Below are 15676 nucleotides of genomic sequence, written 5' to 3'. Positions count from 1 at the left end.
AAATGAGCTTTATGAGGCCATGTTGTGACTCAGTGGCATTACTCATGTGAGTAATGTCCCGCTAATGTGTAGGAAAAATGAAAATGCTGTGAGTTATGGCTCAGTGGTGGATGAATCCTGGCTACTTCTGGGAGAACATGTTTACCAGAGAGTGAGGTGAGGTTGTGAACTCATAACACATCCCACATCCCACATTTCCACAAGTGTGGAAACCCAGAGCACTGGGAATATTTCCCTGTCTGCTCTGGGGTGCCCTGACCCCCAGGGAAACACTGATTTTGACCCTCATTCATGGAGAAAAAAGTTTCAAGATAAACTAGAACCCACACAAGTGTGAAATAGGTTATAGAGAATAGTGCAGGTGTGTCACTTGGTGAGAAATTGAGGTTTTGGGGTTTTTAGTGTGTTGTGGATGGAAGCAAGATGGAGGGCACAGGGTGTCATCCTGGGTTTCTCCTTCATGCTTCTTCTTCCTTCCTCTCCATGAGTTTGGGTGGCATTTTGTCATTGGGCAGAGAAGTCCCCATTGGGATCAGTTATTGGGTTAAATGGGAAAATAACCCAGGCGTCAGTTCTTGATTGGATAGTTTAGTCTTAAAAGACCTTGTACCAAGAGACTGTTGGCCATTTTGTGCCTTCTAATGAAAAGCTGCCCAACTCACAGCAGTGAGACTGTTTTACTGATAAGAAATAATAAACACTTGAGTTCAAACATGAATTACTGTCTCAAGTGCCTTCAATCCAGACCCAGAAAAACCAACGACTGGTACCTCAGTTTAATAATTAAGGAACACTATGGATTGTTGCTCCACAAGGATTTCTGAGGCTCAGAGAGCATCACTTACTCTTCGGGCAGCAGGTAGGGGTCCAGGCCGGGGACGGGCGGGCTGGGCGAGCCCATCTTGCTGAGGGCCATGATGTGCTCGAAGGTGATGTCGGTCTGGGTGCCCACATCCACCAGCTGGGGCTCGTGGGCCTTGGCACGGGGGGCCCTCCTCAGCACCTGCACCACGATGGGCTCCTTGGCTGTCTTGAAGGCCTCCACGGCCTGCTCGTGGGTGGCTTTGGATAAATCCTTCCCATTGACCTGTGGGGAGAAACAGCAAAGCTGTCAGGGACACAGGCTCAGCTCCCAGCCATGCCAGTGATCCCTCAAGGTTTAACTTTCATATTTTCCAGGTTCTGTACTGCATTGGAGCTCCAAATTTCATATAAAATGTCAGCAAGTTCTCCTCACAGTCAGTCCCACAGAACAATCCTTTTCCTCAGTCCCACAGAACAATCCTTTTCCAGCTCCAGAACCAAGGACACCACTGCAGCTTCAGCCCCAAAAATGCAAACAGGGAATGGAGGAGAGCAAACTGAGAGGGTGGGACTGCATCACCTGGAGCTGGAATTGGAAAATTACCCCAATATGGAAATGGACCAAAACTTATAGGAGTGTAAAAACTCATGACACACCATCCATCTTGGGTCCATCTTGGGCAGAACCATGGCCAGGCTCTTGTAGTGCCCAAGTTCCATCATTTGAAGGCCTTTTAATAAATCCCTCCTTTATTCCTTTAACTCTCCCCACCCTCTGTTCCATGTCAGTCTCTTTAGCACCACCAAGGTGTGAGCAGCCAGTGTCCATCCCCACAATCTTGTGCATCTCTCATTTTCCCCTTTCACTACAGTAATTTTACAAATCCTTTGCTCTGCCTTTTATTTTGATAGATTTTACTGGGCGTGCTCTTTGAGCTGAAGTACAAACCAGCACCCCTTTTGTTTCTTGCAGATTAGAAATCCTTCAGCCCTTGTTCAGACACAACAAGTTATTGATTGTCCTGGAGTTTTTCTGGTTTTTGTTGCTTTTTAGACTCTTTGCCTTTTTGCTGAACAACACCAAAACTACAAAACTATGTGTTTGTGTCTGATAAACAATTTTTCAGATGAAACATGATGGTAGTAGTCAGTCACTGCAATAAAAAACTCAATTTTAGAGAAGTGGATAGAAATAACAGGAGACATGCCAGGCCACAGAACTGGGGGCTGAGCAGACAATTCACACACTGCAATAAATACTCACTATAATCCACATTTAGTCACATTAAAGTGGGGCATCTGAATGAGAACATTACTCAGCACAATAACTGAATTTAGCCCACACTTAACATATTGCCCAGGGCAAAAAGCTGCCTGATATAAAGAGGGTTAACTTGAGTGCAGAATAGATTGAAAAGGCCAAATTCCTGCTGAATTACCGTGTGCAAATAACACTTTTTCCTGCTGTCACCTTGGGTTTGCCTTGGGGAGGTGATGACACCGGGTTTTTGTGAAGCCAGCTGAGAGGGGAAGGTGTTAGCATGACATTTACATCACACCAACACTCACACTGCACACCACTGCTCCCAGTAATGCACAGTGTGCAAAGTTTGGCCTGGTCAAATTAAATATCATTAACTCGCCCAATTGAGCAGATTACTTTAAAACAGTTTGTACAGCTGTAAAATTAGGTTCAGCCTAATGTTTTCTCTGGAAAAAGGAAATGCTGATTATGGTTTGTGTTTTATTATTTGCTGCAAATTAAATGTTGCACATTTTACTGTGTGCATCCGATTTTTTTTTTATTTTTTGTGCAACAAAACCCAACAAGCAATCAAAACAAAAGAAGCTAAATTGCAGTGTATAATGTTTTTCAGAAATGTGCTCAGAATAACTCTTGAGCAGGAAACTATTTATGAAGATCCTTTCTCCATCTTTATAGTAAAACCCGGTGAAATCCTGCAAAGGATTTCCAGTTCATTCCCAAATGCTGTCATGAACCTGGATTACAGACAGTTTACTACAGGCCTGCATTTTAATTTAGGTTCCTTAGGACACTTTTATTTCTGCAAATCCGTGGACTGGCATCCTCTTTGTGCTCTCCTATGCAATTGTTACATAAATAATCATAACTTCAAGGACAGCTTGATGTCATGCAGGGAGAACAGGCAGTAGTAGCTGCACTGTGCCATAAATTGTTACTACAGGAATTATGTCCAAGTAGTTTCCTGACTATGTTGTCTGCAAGCTGATAATGCCATGAAAAAGAAAAGCTTCTGCACAGCCAGGAAAAAGGAAATGGGACCAGATTTTAGAACTGGGGTGATTAGCCAGGTAAATTTTAATCTAAACCCTCTCCTGCTGCGGAGTGACCTTGTGTAGAACAGGTTTGAGACTTTCTGGCATTCAGCTTCCAGTGGGTAAACTGATAGTTCTACAACTGATAACTCTACCATTGATAACTACAGAACTGTATTTGATGTGTGTACAATTTTAAAGGATGGGTTTGATAGGATGGCAATGATTGCACTGAAATGGAAGCACAAGTCACTGTTCTGCTGTTATTATGGGCTTCTTAACCCACTCCAAAGATGTGGTTGGGGGATTTTGTCTTTAAAAGTTAATATTTCTGTGAGCTGTGGCATCACCCACAATTGTTAGGCAAACAATCCTCGGGACAGTAGCTGTCCACATGATGAATGGTTTGGGGTCAGCCTGTGGATCCCTTACAGGAGGAGATTCCTAAAGCCCAGCTGAGTGGAATCCTTTCAGCCCTGCAGGTTCCTGCTCTGGGCAGCAGCCTTGGCCCCTGTGCTGATGCTGATCTATGAGACACGGTCATCATTTCAACAAATGATGAAAGGACACACAGTGACACAAAAATACACTTAAAAGTGCTTTACAGCAGGGAATTACATTTCTGAATCTGGCTCCTAAAAAACCTGCAGCAAGTGCCATAATATGTGGTAAATACTGAACAGTGAATAGTCTGTAATTACTTTTTTTTTAAGCATTTCCCATCTCAGCACACCAATATCATTTTCCATTACAGGGAAATAAGGATGGCAGTGCTAAATATTTGGATAATAAAAAGCAGTAATTCCCCAGTCTGCTTATGCATAACAGAGATAAATTGCTTTTTAGTCTGGAAAAAGTAGAAGGTATTGGTATTTTATTTTTAGCAGCACACAAATGATGCAGAAGAGAAATATATTGGGATGATCTCAATGGGTGTCTGTGTTGAGTCAGTACTTGTGGCTAATCCTGAGTCTAGCAAATAGGTGATACTAATATGCTTAGTTTCTATCTGGAAAATTTGTTACAATTGACAAATAATTATTCCCAGTGCTTAAAAGCCAATAAATACATAATAAAATAAATAAATTAATAAATCTCTACAGATTTGCTTTGTTTAAAAGAAAGGGGCTTCATATTCCTAGACTTTATTCCTAATGCTGCTGAATTGTGCTCAGCAATTTTTTTCCTTATAAACAGTTACATCTGAAATAACACAGAAAAAAATTAAAATCCATGCACATGAATGCTTCAGAAGACTGCCAAAAACGACAAATATGCATAATTTCTGAGGAACATGCCATGTGACAGAGACAATGGGATCTTTTCATGGCACAAAGGATGGATAAATTAACTTGTCTGGAAGGGTGAAATGCTTAGCTTTTGGACCTTCTTAGCACTGGAAATACACTGAATATGGAGAAAGCTGTAGCTAAAATGCAGTGACTGGAGTTAAATGGAGCTGAATGGACTCGGGTGAAATTTGTGGTGCAGCCAGAGAGTGGGTTTAGCCCCTGCAGGAGGCAGGGACACAAATACTCTGTATTAACACCACACAGTGAATAAGGAAGGCATGCTTGAACTGATTTTTTTTTAATAGAAGCTATGCAATGATTATAAAATAAAATAGCATCTACAGTATTTTATTTTCTAGTACGTACTGTATATTCTTCTGCACTGAAATGGGCTGGAGAGAGGACCAAGAAATCTATAGAGGCAGCAAGAAATCTACAGATAAAGATGGCATAATCCTGTGTCTCCTGCAAGTTTTAATACTTGGAATGAAAATAAAATAGTCACTTGAGCTTGATTTGATGCTCACTGGAGCCAAGGGTGTTTTGCTTTTGCAGTGCCCCAGCTCAGGCTCTGACAGAGAGGACATTAACAGCAAATCAAGAAGTTATGAAGCTGAGAGTGCCACCAGCATTCCATGGCCAAACTGAGATAATGGAAGGGAAAATGCTGCCATGGTCAGTGAAGGTGGAAGTGATGTATATTTGTGATTGAGAAAAAGAGAAATGATGCCCGAAGGCAGAACATGGCACAAATCTAAACGAGTGACCCCAGCAAACTAACAGGAGGAAACAATGTCTTCAACTCTCATTTTGATCATGGAGCTCTCATTAATTCCTCTACCCAAGAAGTAAATGGTCAGAAAAATAAACAAGAATTAATGAAAAGAGGAATGAAAAAAATCTAATATGCTGTATCTATCTGGCCCCAAATGGAAGCAGCAGAACTCCACTGAGGAACCCTAAACATCAGGTGGAATTGCTGAGGAAATCCCATGATAGCCTAGGAGATGTGAGTACAGCAAATACGTGGGTGTAGCTGGAGATCAGACTCCTCAGAGCCATGAAAAGGCTGGAAATGTTGGAGTGCTACCTTGGAGATAAAAGGGTAAAACCAGGCAGCAGGATCTTGGGGAGTGTAGGGTTGGTTAGGCCCACATCTCTCTCTGTTGGTAGCTACATTTTAAGTAGAAAAACAAATAAATCAGTGATGATTTGTGAGCAGTGATGTTCTCAACAAGGAGAAAAGAAAAAAACCAAAACACCAGGAAAAACCCTCATATCTGTTCAGGCTTGTGAAGGATTTGCTCCACCTCACTAGGAGATGGCTTTCCATGTAATTTTCCAGTGCTGTGAGTGTGTAAGGGGCTGGATCTACATTGGTTTCTCTCTGCTGGAGCTGTGCAAGGCATTTGGCATCCCTCCTGTTGAAATCTCCTCCTTCTATTAACTCCAGATACGTCACAGTGAAACACCTTTTACAAGGACAGATTTTCTCACGTTTTTATATTTATAGATGTGCTTTTAGTTCAACAATGGTTGTGCTGAGAGGTTCCTGAGCCAATGCCACTGTTCAGATGCTAATTTCCTGAGGTCAGCATTGGCACAGCCCTGCAACCTTCCCACTGTGAGGACAAGGCTGCACCTCCTGTGCAAGGCAAAGGCAATCTGAGCCAAGGCTGGGATGGCAGAATTGTTCTCTGTTACTACAAAACACATCCTCATTTTTGCCTGAGGTATGAGGCAGGATAGCACACGGCTGTGCTGTTACATAAATGCCATTTTATCAATAGCTGCTGTTTAATTATTGAGCAAGGTAAGTGATTTACATGCTTTGTTTCTCTGGGTGGGAAGAGAAGGCTAATTAATTGCCACTTTAAAAAAGATATAAATTAGAGGCCTTCAGGTATATCAAAATATGTCACTTGTTCACAAGTGGACAAAACTTCCTCCTGGTTGCCACTAATTCTGATTTTCTCTTCCTTCTGACACAGAGCTTATGGAAAGCCCAGCAGTGGTGGTTTCTGTTTTCCTGTGAGAGCAGAATTAACACAGAGAATTAACACATCTCTGCACAAGGATGTTCCTGGAGCTCATTCCAGTTTCCCACAGGGACAGGGGCACACACAGGAGCCCTGGGAGGGGACATTGGGACAGGAAAGGGCTCCAGGAGAGAAAGTGGGGAGGATGCTCAGGGCATGGAGGAGTTCAGCAGTCAACCACGAGCAAACATCATCTGAAACAGTACAGATGAAATTACTTCAGGCACTGGTGTAGAAAGGCTGAGAAAGCCACTAAATCCCTGTGCAGAACACTTTTGTTATAATGATACATATATATTATATTATATTACATATTACATTCCATTATATATAATATATAATATATAATATATAATATATAATATATAATATATAATATATAATATATAATATATAATATATAATATATAATATATAATATATATTATATAGTATATAGTATATATATTTTATATTATATAATATATATGTATATTATTATAATATATATTATTTCATTTTGTATTTTATTTTTGCAGCAATAGCGTGTGACATTGTTTTCTGGATGTTGGGAGCACCCAGCAGAAACCCTGAGTTTCAGTAAATTATTTTTTCCCTTTAATTTAGGCTGATTTCTGTGGGTTTAATGCATAAACATTTGTATGCATTGTACAGCTTGTTGGCTCTTCTGTGCCTCACAAATGTCACAGAGAAAAAAAAACTTTTTTGCCTAAGAATGAGTAAGCAGCTTTTCTTTGTAGAAATTCATGCAAATCCATGGGAAGTGCACTATAAAAATGCTAGTTCTGTTAGACTACAGATGCCTGTGCTCCATTTAAAATGCTCTTTATGGTCTGATTCACTCCTTTAGCAAGTTCTTAAGGAGTCTGCATACTAAGAAAAAGCAGCACAACTTTAAAGATTTTTATAGAAGCAAGAGCAGCAAAAAGCCTATTTTATAACCCTCCTTTTCCTCAGGAACTGGAGAAAAAAGGTTCAAAATACAGGTTAATTCTTCTTGCAGATCCATCTAATCCCTCTTTTATTTCCCTCATATGTACAGTCTCCCTCCTTTTGAAAACCCCAGAATTATATTGTTTAGTAATAGACTGTTTCCATGTGTGTGCATTTCCCTTCTGCCTTGTGAGCCATCCATGACAAAACAGTTCAGACCAAGGAAGAATTCTTTTCCTTGAGAGCACAGAATACATTTGTCCTCCAAACCGTTAACTTGCAAATGGAAAATCTTGGGAAAAAGAGCCTGGAAATAAAAGAATTTTAATTTTGTTCGTAATTAGCACATTTAGGTATTACCAAGGCAGTGCCAGGAGTGTCTGGAGCATACTAAGATGCTCTTGGTTGGGTTCTCAGGCTCTGCTCCTGTGGATCACTACTCAAAATAAAACCACAGGGGATTTTATAACTTTCTTCAATGAAAACAGAGCAGTGTTGGGGCTTCTGAGACTTGGATTTCACTAGAGGCAAAGTTTACTTGGAGCTCTTTTTCTATTAAATATGCATTAATCGTGTTAAATGTCTTTATATCAGGGCAGAAATGCTTTTCCTTATTTTTTCAAGTGATCTTTTTTGTATCTTTTCATGGCTTAGTAACCCAGGTCCACCTAGAACACAGCCAAAGTTTACAGACCTCCCCTTTGAATGCCTCTCTCTGCCATTTCTGCAGCCCAGAGGGGGCCAATCAATGGCATCTCTGAGTGAGCTACAAATGAGCCATAAATAACCATGAATTACTAATGACTGGATTCAGCAAGTGTAATTACCCGTTCTCTCACATCCTCTGCTTTGTCCACCTCCAGCCCTGCACCTCCAGCGTGGCTCCTTGGGAAATGCTCCTGCCCTTCCCACATGTGCTTTTCCCAAGGGGCAAAATCTACATCTGTGTGTTCATCTAGCACAGCAAATTAAAGATTTTTATCAATGACAGCTTTTAAAAATCTGTGTATTCTATATATATGTTTAAAACAACAATGAGAGTGAAGAGCATGAAACAGTTCAAACCCTTTGAGGGTGCAATGTTATGTGGATTCAAGCTGAATTTGAGCAGCATAAGAAACAATTCTTGTCCTGAATCAGACCAAAAGCCCCCATAGAGCAGCACCTTTCTCCCACAGAAATGGTCAAAGACTAAGATTTGGAGGGAGCTTTCCCCTGCTACGGCCTTCCAGCACTCAGAGTTTGGTAAGGCAATATTTAACACATACCTCAATTAAAATCAGAGTAATACAAGTTTCTGGTGTACAGACCAGCACTTCAAACAATACTGACATCATTTTAGCAGCATATCAGACTGTGCAAGCACACAGCACAGGCAGGGCTGCCTCTGGAGACCTGCTCAGGGCAAACAGACAAAGGGATCTCTACAGAAGATGAAACACAGAACAAGTGAATGATCTGCCTGAGGTCACAGGAGGGCACAGCACAACTCACACCTCCCATCCCACCACTGTGTTTAGGATCATTCTGATTCCCAGCACCCTGTTTTCATTGTTTGTAGCTTTTAAATTCATCTTCCTGCTCTCTTCCACAAATGTGATGCAGGACAAGGGAAGAGCAGCTCTGAAGATCACCTGTGTTGAGGAGGGTTATTGAAGCTGGATCCAAGAAAAGATGGAAAGAACACCCTGTGCTGCCCTGTGGGAGCCCAGTGAGAGATCCCAGAGGGTTTCTCAGCCCTGCTGCTTCGGGAGCTTTGGTACATTGGGCCTTCCACAGGCAGAGCTGAAGAACACAAACCTCAGAGGGGAGTCCCACCACCTCCTCCCTCCATGCTGCCATGGCCATGAGTTCTCAGTGAGACACTGACAAAAACACCTTCATTTTCCTTTGCTTCTGCCCAAAACTGATGGCAGTTACACAGATTTATCGGGTCAGACACAAGAGCTTTTGCTGAGCTCTGAAGTACCTCAGCCAAATTTAAAAGTTCTTATCAGCTGTGATCTTCCAACATATGAATGACTGCTTTCTCTAAAATGATCTTCAGTTTTCTCATTGCAAGAATGTACAGAATACTGGTTTGAAGATGCAAAAAACCCTCTTTGTGCTGCATTTCTGCTTGTAGTTTTTGTTATTATTTGGGATAATTTCGATATATCAGTGTCCAGTTCCTATGCCAGTGGACAGCATGTCCAATCACCTCTGTGTCCCTACCCAGGATATCATCCCTGGAAGGACACAAGGAAGAAAACAGTGCCCTGATTCTGACCATTTGAGTTTTGTATGGTGGCATCTGGCTTTTTGCTTGAAGATATTTCCATATTAATAGGAAGTGTTCCTTCAATTGTAGTATATTCATATTAAGTAGTATGAATAGTAGTAGTGTATTCATATTAAGCAGTATAATATGAATAGTATATTCATATTAAGTAGCATGAACTTCCTATTAATAGTTCTATATTAATAGGAAGTTTTTCTTCAATTATAACTGCTGGAATTAGTGAGTATTGTAACATTTAATGTTTTGTATATTTGATATTATTTATTCTGCCCCTCTCCTGTCAGATCCCTGACTTGTGCCCAAGTTCCAGCTGGATCTGTTTCCCTTTACCCACCAAATCTCTGCAAGGACCAATCCAGTGTTCATGTAGCTGCAGAGCTGTCCTGTCCCAGTGAAAATGAAGCCTAACCTTTTTCTTCCATTATTAATGAACACAACAAAACACATTTATTGAATCTGCACTTTTTCATTACTCCATATGTTTCCTTTTTTCCCAGCCCGTGTCTGACAGGTGACAGTAGAGCACAGAGTGATTGTCCCTGGTGCCTCCTCCCTTGTGACTTCTGCCACCTGCTTTGTAGCATTAAACAGATGTTTAAGTGTAAAGCATCACAAAACTCGCCCCTCAATCATTCATCATTAAAAAAATCCTAATAAATCCATGCTAAGGCTGAGTTTTTTATCTGTCCATTGTAAAGATGAAAGGCACTGTAGATTTTAGGAAGATTATGCAGCACTGAGGTATTTAATGTGCAAAATAGGTCAAATTAGGCATTTATATCACAGGTGACCATTAGGAATTTGTTTATTTCATATCAGATCTTGTTTATGTTCCTTTAATGGCCAAAATATCCCTCTAAACTTCCCAATAAAGAATATCTTCCAGAGAAATCCTAACAGAGGCACTGCATTATTCATCATCAAGTGAAGAGGAAAATTTCAATTGCCAGTTTCTGGTAAATGTCTAATTAGGAAAGGGGACTTGTGAGCCACAGACAGGCGCCACGATCATTAAAGGGCAGTTTTCTGAAGATTATGAGTCTCCAGTCTGTCAAGCAGAGTTTTTCTACAGCTGAACTAATTCTGCAGCAGAAAACCCCGTCTAGAACAAAGCCCTTGGAATTAACATCTTGTTTAAGCAAACACATGACTACTTTGAAGTAAGTGTGATAGGTTCACAACTGTTATTGAGGTCGAGTTTAATGGCACTGAAGTGACAGAATCGAACTTCAGTGCTAGTTTTAATTTCAGCTGCAGCACGGGCTGCACATACAGAGCACTTGAAGCCGTACACTGTATTTCAAGTAGAGCAGCTCCTTATAATTGGCACCACCACTTTGGTCTTAACATGGAAAACTACTGAAATGTAGAGCAACTAATTCTCTGGCTGCCCAATTAAATTTGAGGGTGTGAAAAGCATATGTACAGAGGCAATTATTTCTGTTTTCCAAATCTTACAGTTTTGATTAGGTGGGGTTTTTTTTGAGCTGAATGTTTATCTTGGCAAGCTTCACTTTGGCCCTGCTTTAGGATAACATCATTGCTCAGTAGGTTTAAGTCTAGTTAGTCTGTTTCCTTGAATTAGGCTTTCTTACTGATTGATTACTTTGGTCTCGTTTTCCCAAGTCTGAACGTGCAAATGGAATTCTGATGGCAAGGGGGCCTGCACTGGTGATTAGCTCAGTGCAGCAGGTTTGTGTGGGAGTTCTGCTGGGGAACAGTGCCCTGCAAGCGATGCCACTGCAAGCTGCCAATGGAGAACAGTGTTGGCTTGTTCCTCATCACTGCTGACCTCTCATTAGCACACAATTTGTGCCTGACCTTGGTGCTTATATAACCTTGGCCACAGAGCACCTCAGTCAGCTTTAAGGCACAAACCCAGCTTGCCCAGTAGCGGTTTTTTCCCAACACTGCCATTTTTCCATGTCTCAGGGACGTGCCAGGCTGGGGGCATGTGAGTGAGGCTTTCAAGCTCCCGACACGCCGCAGGATCATGGCAACAACTGTTTATTTATATATGAACTTTAGTATTTGTGAGGGAGCCAGCTCAACAACCACAGAGCAGAATCTTCTGACCTCAGCCCAGCTGAGCCAAGGGCAGCGGCAACATGAGCTCAATTCCTGCCAGGGTTCCTCAGCTGCAGGTGCCACTTTGGATGGGCTGTTCTTCCCCCTGGGTGAACTCCATCATCCTAAATCCCAGGGAACAGTTCTGGGCACTGCGATGTGAGTTTAGACTCATCTGTGATTTAAAATTCTGTACTGACATCCTTGGGAATTCTTCCAGTGGAGGTGTCCCTGTCCATGGCAGTGGGCTGGAATTACAGGATCTTTAAGGTCCCTTCCAATCCAAACCACTGTGTGATGCTGTGAGGATTCTGTAAAACACTGTGTCCATTTAGGAAATGATTTCACTGTGTTTTTACCTCCCATATTGTGGGCAATGTGTGCTTAGTGTGAAAAAAGTACTGAGAAAGTTCCTTAAATTGCAGGCTTAAACTTTTTAAACTCTGTTTTGCACTCTCAAAAGCTCTATCTCAGATGAGTCATTCTTCTGTAAATTTCCTCCAATGGAGTTTACTTTTGGGTCCCTCAGGAATTTTCACACAAAGGGAAAAGCCCTGATTTCTGTTATTGTTTATGTAGGAGCTGATGGCAATTGAATAAAGCACATCAGAAACCTGGCATTAAGCACCCTCCCAATTTTCCAGTTTTCTTTCTTCCCCCTTCTCCTTCCATTTTCACAACTTTTAGTAACTTCTGAAGAAGAGTTCCAATTTAACCAGACACCCAAAACCCTAATAGTGTACATTACTTCATTTAATACACTTTATTCAGCTGGGAAGTAAACCTTGGGGCACATCTAAGATGGGATTTGCACCCCACTGCTGCCACACTCATCAGTGGTGACACTGCTCTGCCACAGCCCCCTTTGTATTTGCAGCACAAAGCATTGATATGCACAGCTACAACAGTCTCTAATGACGAGGTGTCTTAATTTGGTTTTTATGATGTGATTAAAGGTACAATAAGGTAAGTGCTCAACAAGAGGGAAGACCATTGTTCTGCATCATTAAGCTCACAGCGGCCCAAAAAGAAATTGTAGGCAATGTGCCAAAGCCCTTAATGAAGAGGATCTCTTTGAATTATCTATGGATGAGGAAGGGATAAAGCCTGAGCCCTGGTATATTTGATCCTCTTTGTGCTCACTGTTAGAGGACTTACAGAGCCAGCCGTACCGGACCTTCTGGAATTGTAATTTATGGAAGCATTAATTTCCCAGCCACACTAAAGCTCTTGGCCTAATAGGGAAAGTGCAGTTATGTGCTATTATTAATTCCTTCAAGTGTCTCCTGAATTCCTACGTCTTGGAGTCATGAACTTTTAAAAAATAAGGCTAAGGAGATTTATTTGTAAGGATGCACAATATTCCCTAAAATCAAGTTATGCAAATTTTGTCTAACTCAGATTTCTTAAAATAGCAATGCCTTCTTATCACATGATATTAGGGTTACATGGATGACACAAAAAACCACTGTAAGAGACTTTTTCTACTGCTGGCAGATTTTGAAACTTTTATCTTCTATATTCTGTAATTTTAAATGGCAGTGATCCTTCATCTCCCTCACCATTAAATTTTAAGTGATTGCTCTTGTGTGTAGGTTACATGAGGACATATTTTTATAGTTGTAGTGACATATAATTATCTGGATGTGCTCCATAAGCTATAGAATTCCCTCCCTCCTGTCTTGCGAAATAGAGAAATCAAAGTAGACCCCTGTGAAAATAATTTTGCAGTTATTTATATTCTAGAATAATCAGGGATTATAGTCTTAAATAATTCAGATTTTGCTATGCTAGAAATCCCAGTTTTACAGGATTACATGCACCTTTCACTGCTGTGGAAACTGAGGGTATTCCAACAGTGTTTCCCAAAAGAATTCCATACTTCATGAGGAGCCCTGGGCTCTCACACAGGCTGCAGCACTTTGCATATTGACGGAATCCCAAAACCAAACTCCTGCCAGGGATCATCTGCACCTGCAGCCAGCCCTGGATAGTTCAGTCATCTCAGATATCAGCAGGAACTGTTCCTGGGACTGATTTCAGGACGTGTATTTAAAGAATGTTGTCCTGCATCTGTCGGGAGATGTCAGTAAGCTGCAGAGGTTCTCTGCCACTTTTCCCCTCACAACAAGAATTGAGCAAGCCCTGAGCAGTCACAGCGTTCTGATCGGGTGCTGTCTGTCTGTCCTGGCTCTTGCATTCCTGAATGTGACTCACTGACAGTCCCCAAACACAGACTGCACAAAAACTTGCCAGGATAAGGAATTACCCCCCATCCAGTGCTGTATGTGAGCAGAGCATTCACACAGACCACACCTGGCCCCAGGTGTGCTGCTGCAGGCAGCGCTGCTTCTCAGTTCAGGACACTGGCCAAAAAATCTGATTCCCTCCCTGCAAAATTCCTGCGCCCATCACATGCACAGCAGCTTAGCAAGTGGAAGTGTGCTGGTATAAATAGAAATGACAGTCAACATGTCTTTCTATTTGCTCCCACAGGTTTTTTTTATTCCGCAAAGCGTCAGCGTCCTTTGGGTGAGCGAGCGAGAATTAGATCACAACTACGTGGTTAAAATTTAATCACTTCCCCACTAGCATAACACACAGAGCACATCTTTTATTCACTCTGTTGTCAGTGCCATCAGGGTCTGGGATCAGCTGCAGGTGGGAAGGCAGCAGACACGGGATTGCTGAGCAATTCCCTCTGCCGGCAGCTCGGAGCAGCGCTGGGAATGGCACCCAGCACTCGTCACTGCTCCCAAACCACCTCAGCAATGGCAAGGGGGGAAAGCACAGCTTGAAGGATCTGGGTAGTGTCTGTCCATCCAGTCTTTGTACAGACAGCCCAATCTACCTCCTCAATACTGACTGCGAGTGTTTATATCAATGAATATTTCCAGGGAGATCTCCAGAAACACATCCCAAAACACCTGGCCACGACTTTGAGGGGCTCCATCCCCCTGCCTCAGTCCAAACTGTACTGTGGATGTGACAGAGTAAGGAATTTCAGAGGCACACAGAAGGAAAGGCAGAATCGGGAAATAAAATCTTTGCAATAGAGACTGATGTGTTAACACACTCACAGAAAACTTCTCAGAAGGTTCATATGAGTAATTTGGTATACAAAGATCTGTAGGGCAGTAGTTTTAATCTGCTGTCAAATCCGTTTTTACACAGCAAGGTGCAACAGCTACAACAACTAGCTACAAACTCTCAGTGACAGTCACAGAGCAGACTGAGCACAGTGAACACACTGCACACAAACAAGTGGCTCTAGGTACTTGTAAACAGCTACAAAACCTTCCTCATGCATCTTTTCCACTTGTGCAAGGAGAGTGTGACCAAGCCATGATCCTTGACAAGAAATTTAACCTAATCTACACTGGAGAAATGAACACAGTCTTATTTAGTGATGAAAGTTTTGTGAAAAGTTTCATGCATAATAGCTGCATTGAAATATCTGATATTCTGCACATGTGAATGGGAACACACAGGCTAAAAACACAATCACTATCATACAAGTGATACAAGGCAAACTCACTTTCAGTTCCAGTTCCTGACATTCCACTTTCCCTGCCCTTAGCACCCACAAACTTAAAAGAGACCACTTCCTTCCACAAAAGAAATCGAATCCTTTACCTGACAAACTTCATACAGCAACTTGTACTGCTCTTCTGGCTTCTGCAGAGTGCACAAACTGCATCCCATGTTTAAACTGGAGCGGCACAAAGGATCCTCCTTATTCCCCCGAGCAGCCAGAGCGGTGCCTGTGGCATCCAGGTGAGGCTGGAGGTGATGCTGGTCCCGCAGGTGATGCTGCCAGGTGCTGCTGGCCCCGCAGGTGATGCTGTGCCGGCTCTGGCGGTGGCAGCACCACGGAGCTCTGCCCGTCCCCGGCTCACAACTCCCTCCTCTGCCTCTCCCGGCTCCCAGGCACGGCTATATACCGCCGCTCATGCATATTA

General features: G+C 42.1%; 1 protein-coding gene across 2 annotated transcripts in view; it reads right to left on the bottom strand.

Annotated features, from left to right (window-relative positions):
* PDZRN3 (PDZ domain containing ring finger 3) overlaps positions 1–15676 on the bottom strand; it is a 132597-nt gene that overhangs the window by 15636 nt on the left and 101285 nt on the right. The window contains exons 1-2 of one of the 2 annotated variants that reach the window (XM_064724153.1): positions 15351–15620; positions 846–1087 (exon numbers count right to left, since the gene is read on the bottom strand). In XM_064724153.1, coding sequence (XP_064580223.1) covers positions 846–1087; positions 15351–15419 — 311 coding nt within the window. In that variant the 5' untranslated portion in view covers positions 15420–15620. Of the gene's footprint in view, positions 1–845; positions 1088–15350; positions 15621–15676 lie in introns of those variants that run through there. The other variant, XM_064724152.1, reaches the window with a different exon arrangement.

This window comes from Zonotrichia leucophrys, chromosome 12 (assembly GCF_028769735.1).
Source record: "Zonotrichia leucophrys gambelii isolate GWCS_2022_RI chromosome 12, RI_Zleu_2.0, whole genome shotgun sequence".
Lineage (NCBI taxonomy): Eukaryota > Metazoa > Chordata > Aves > Passeriformes > Passerellidae > Zonotrichia > Zonotrichia leucophrys.
Note: the sequence above shows the minus strand (reverse complement) of the source record. Positions and strands in the feature narration are given on the sequence as shown.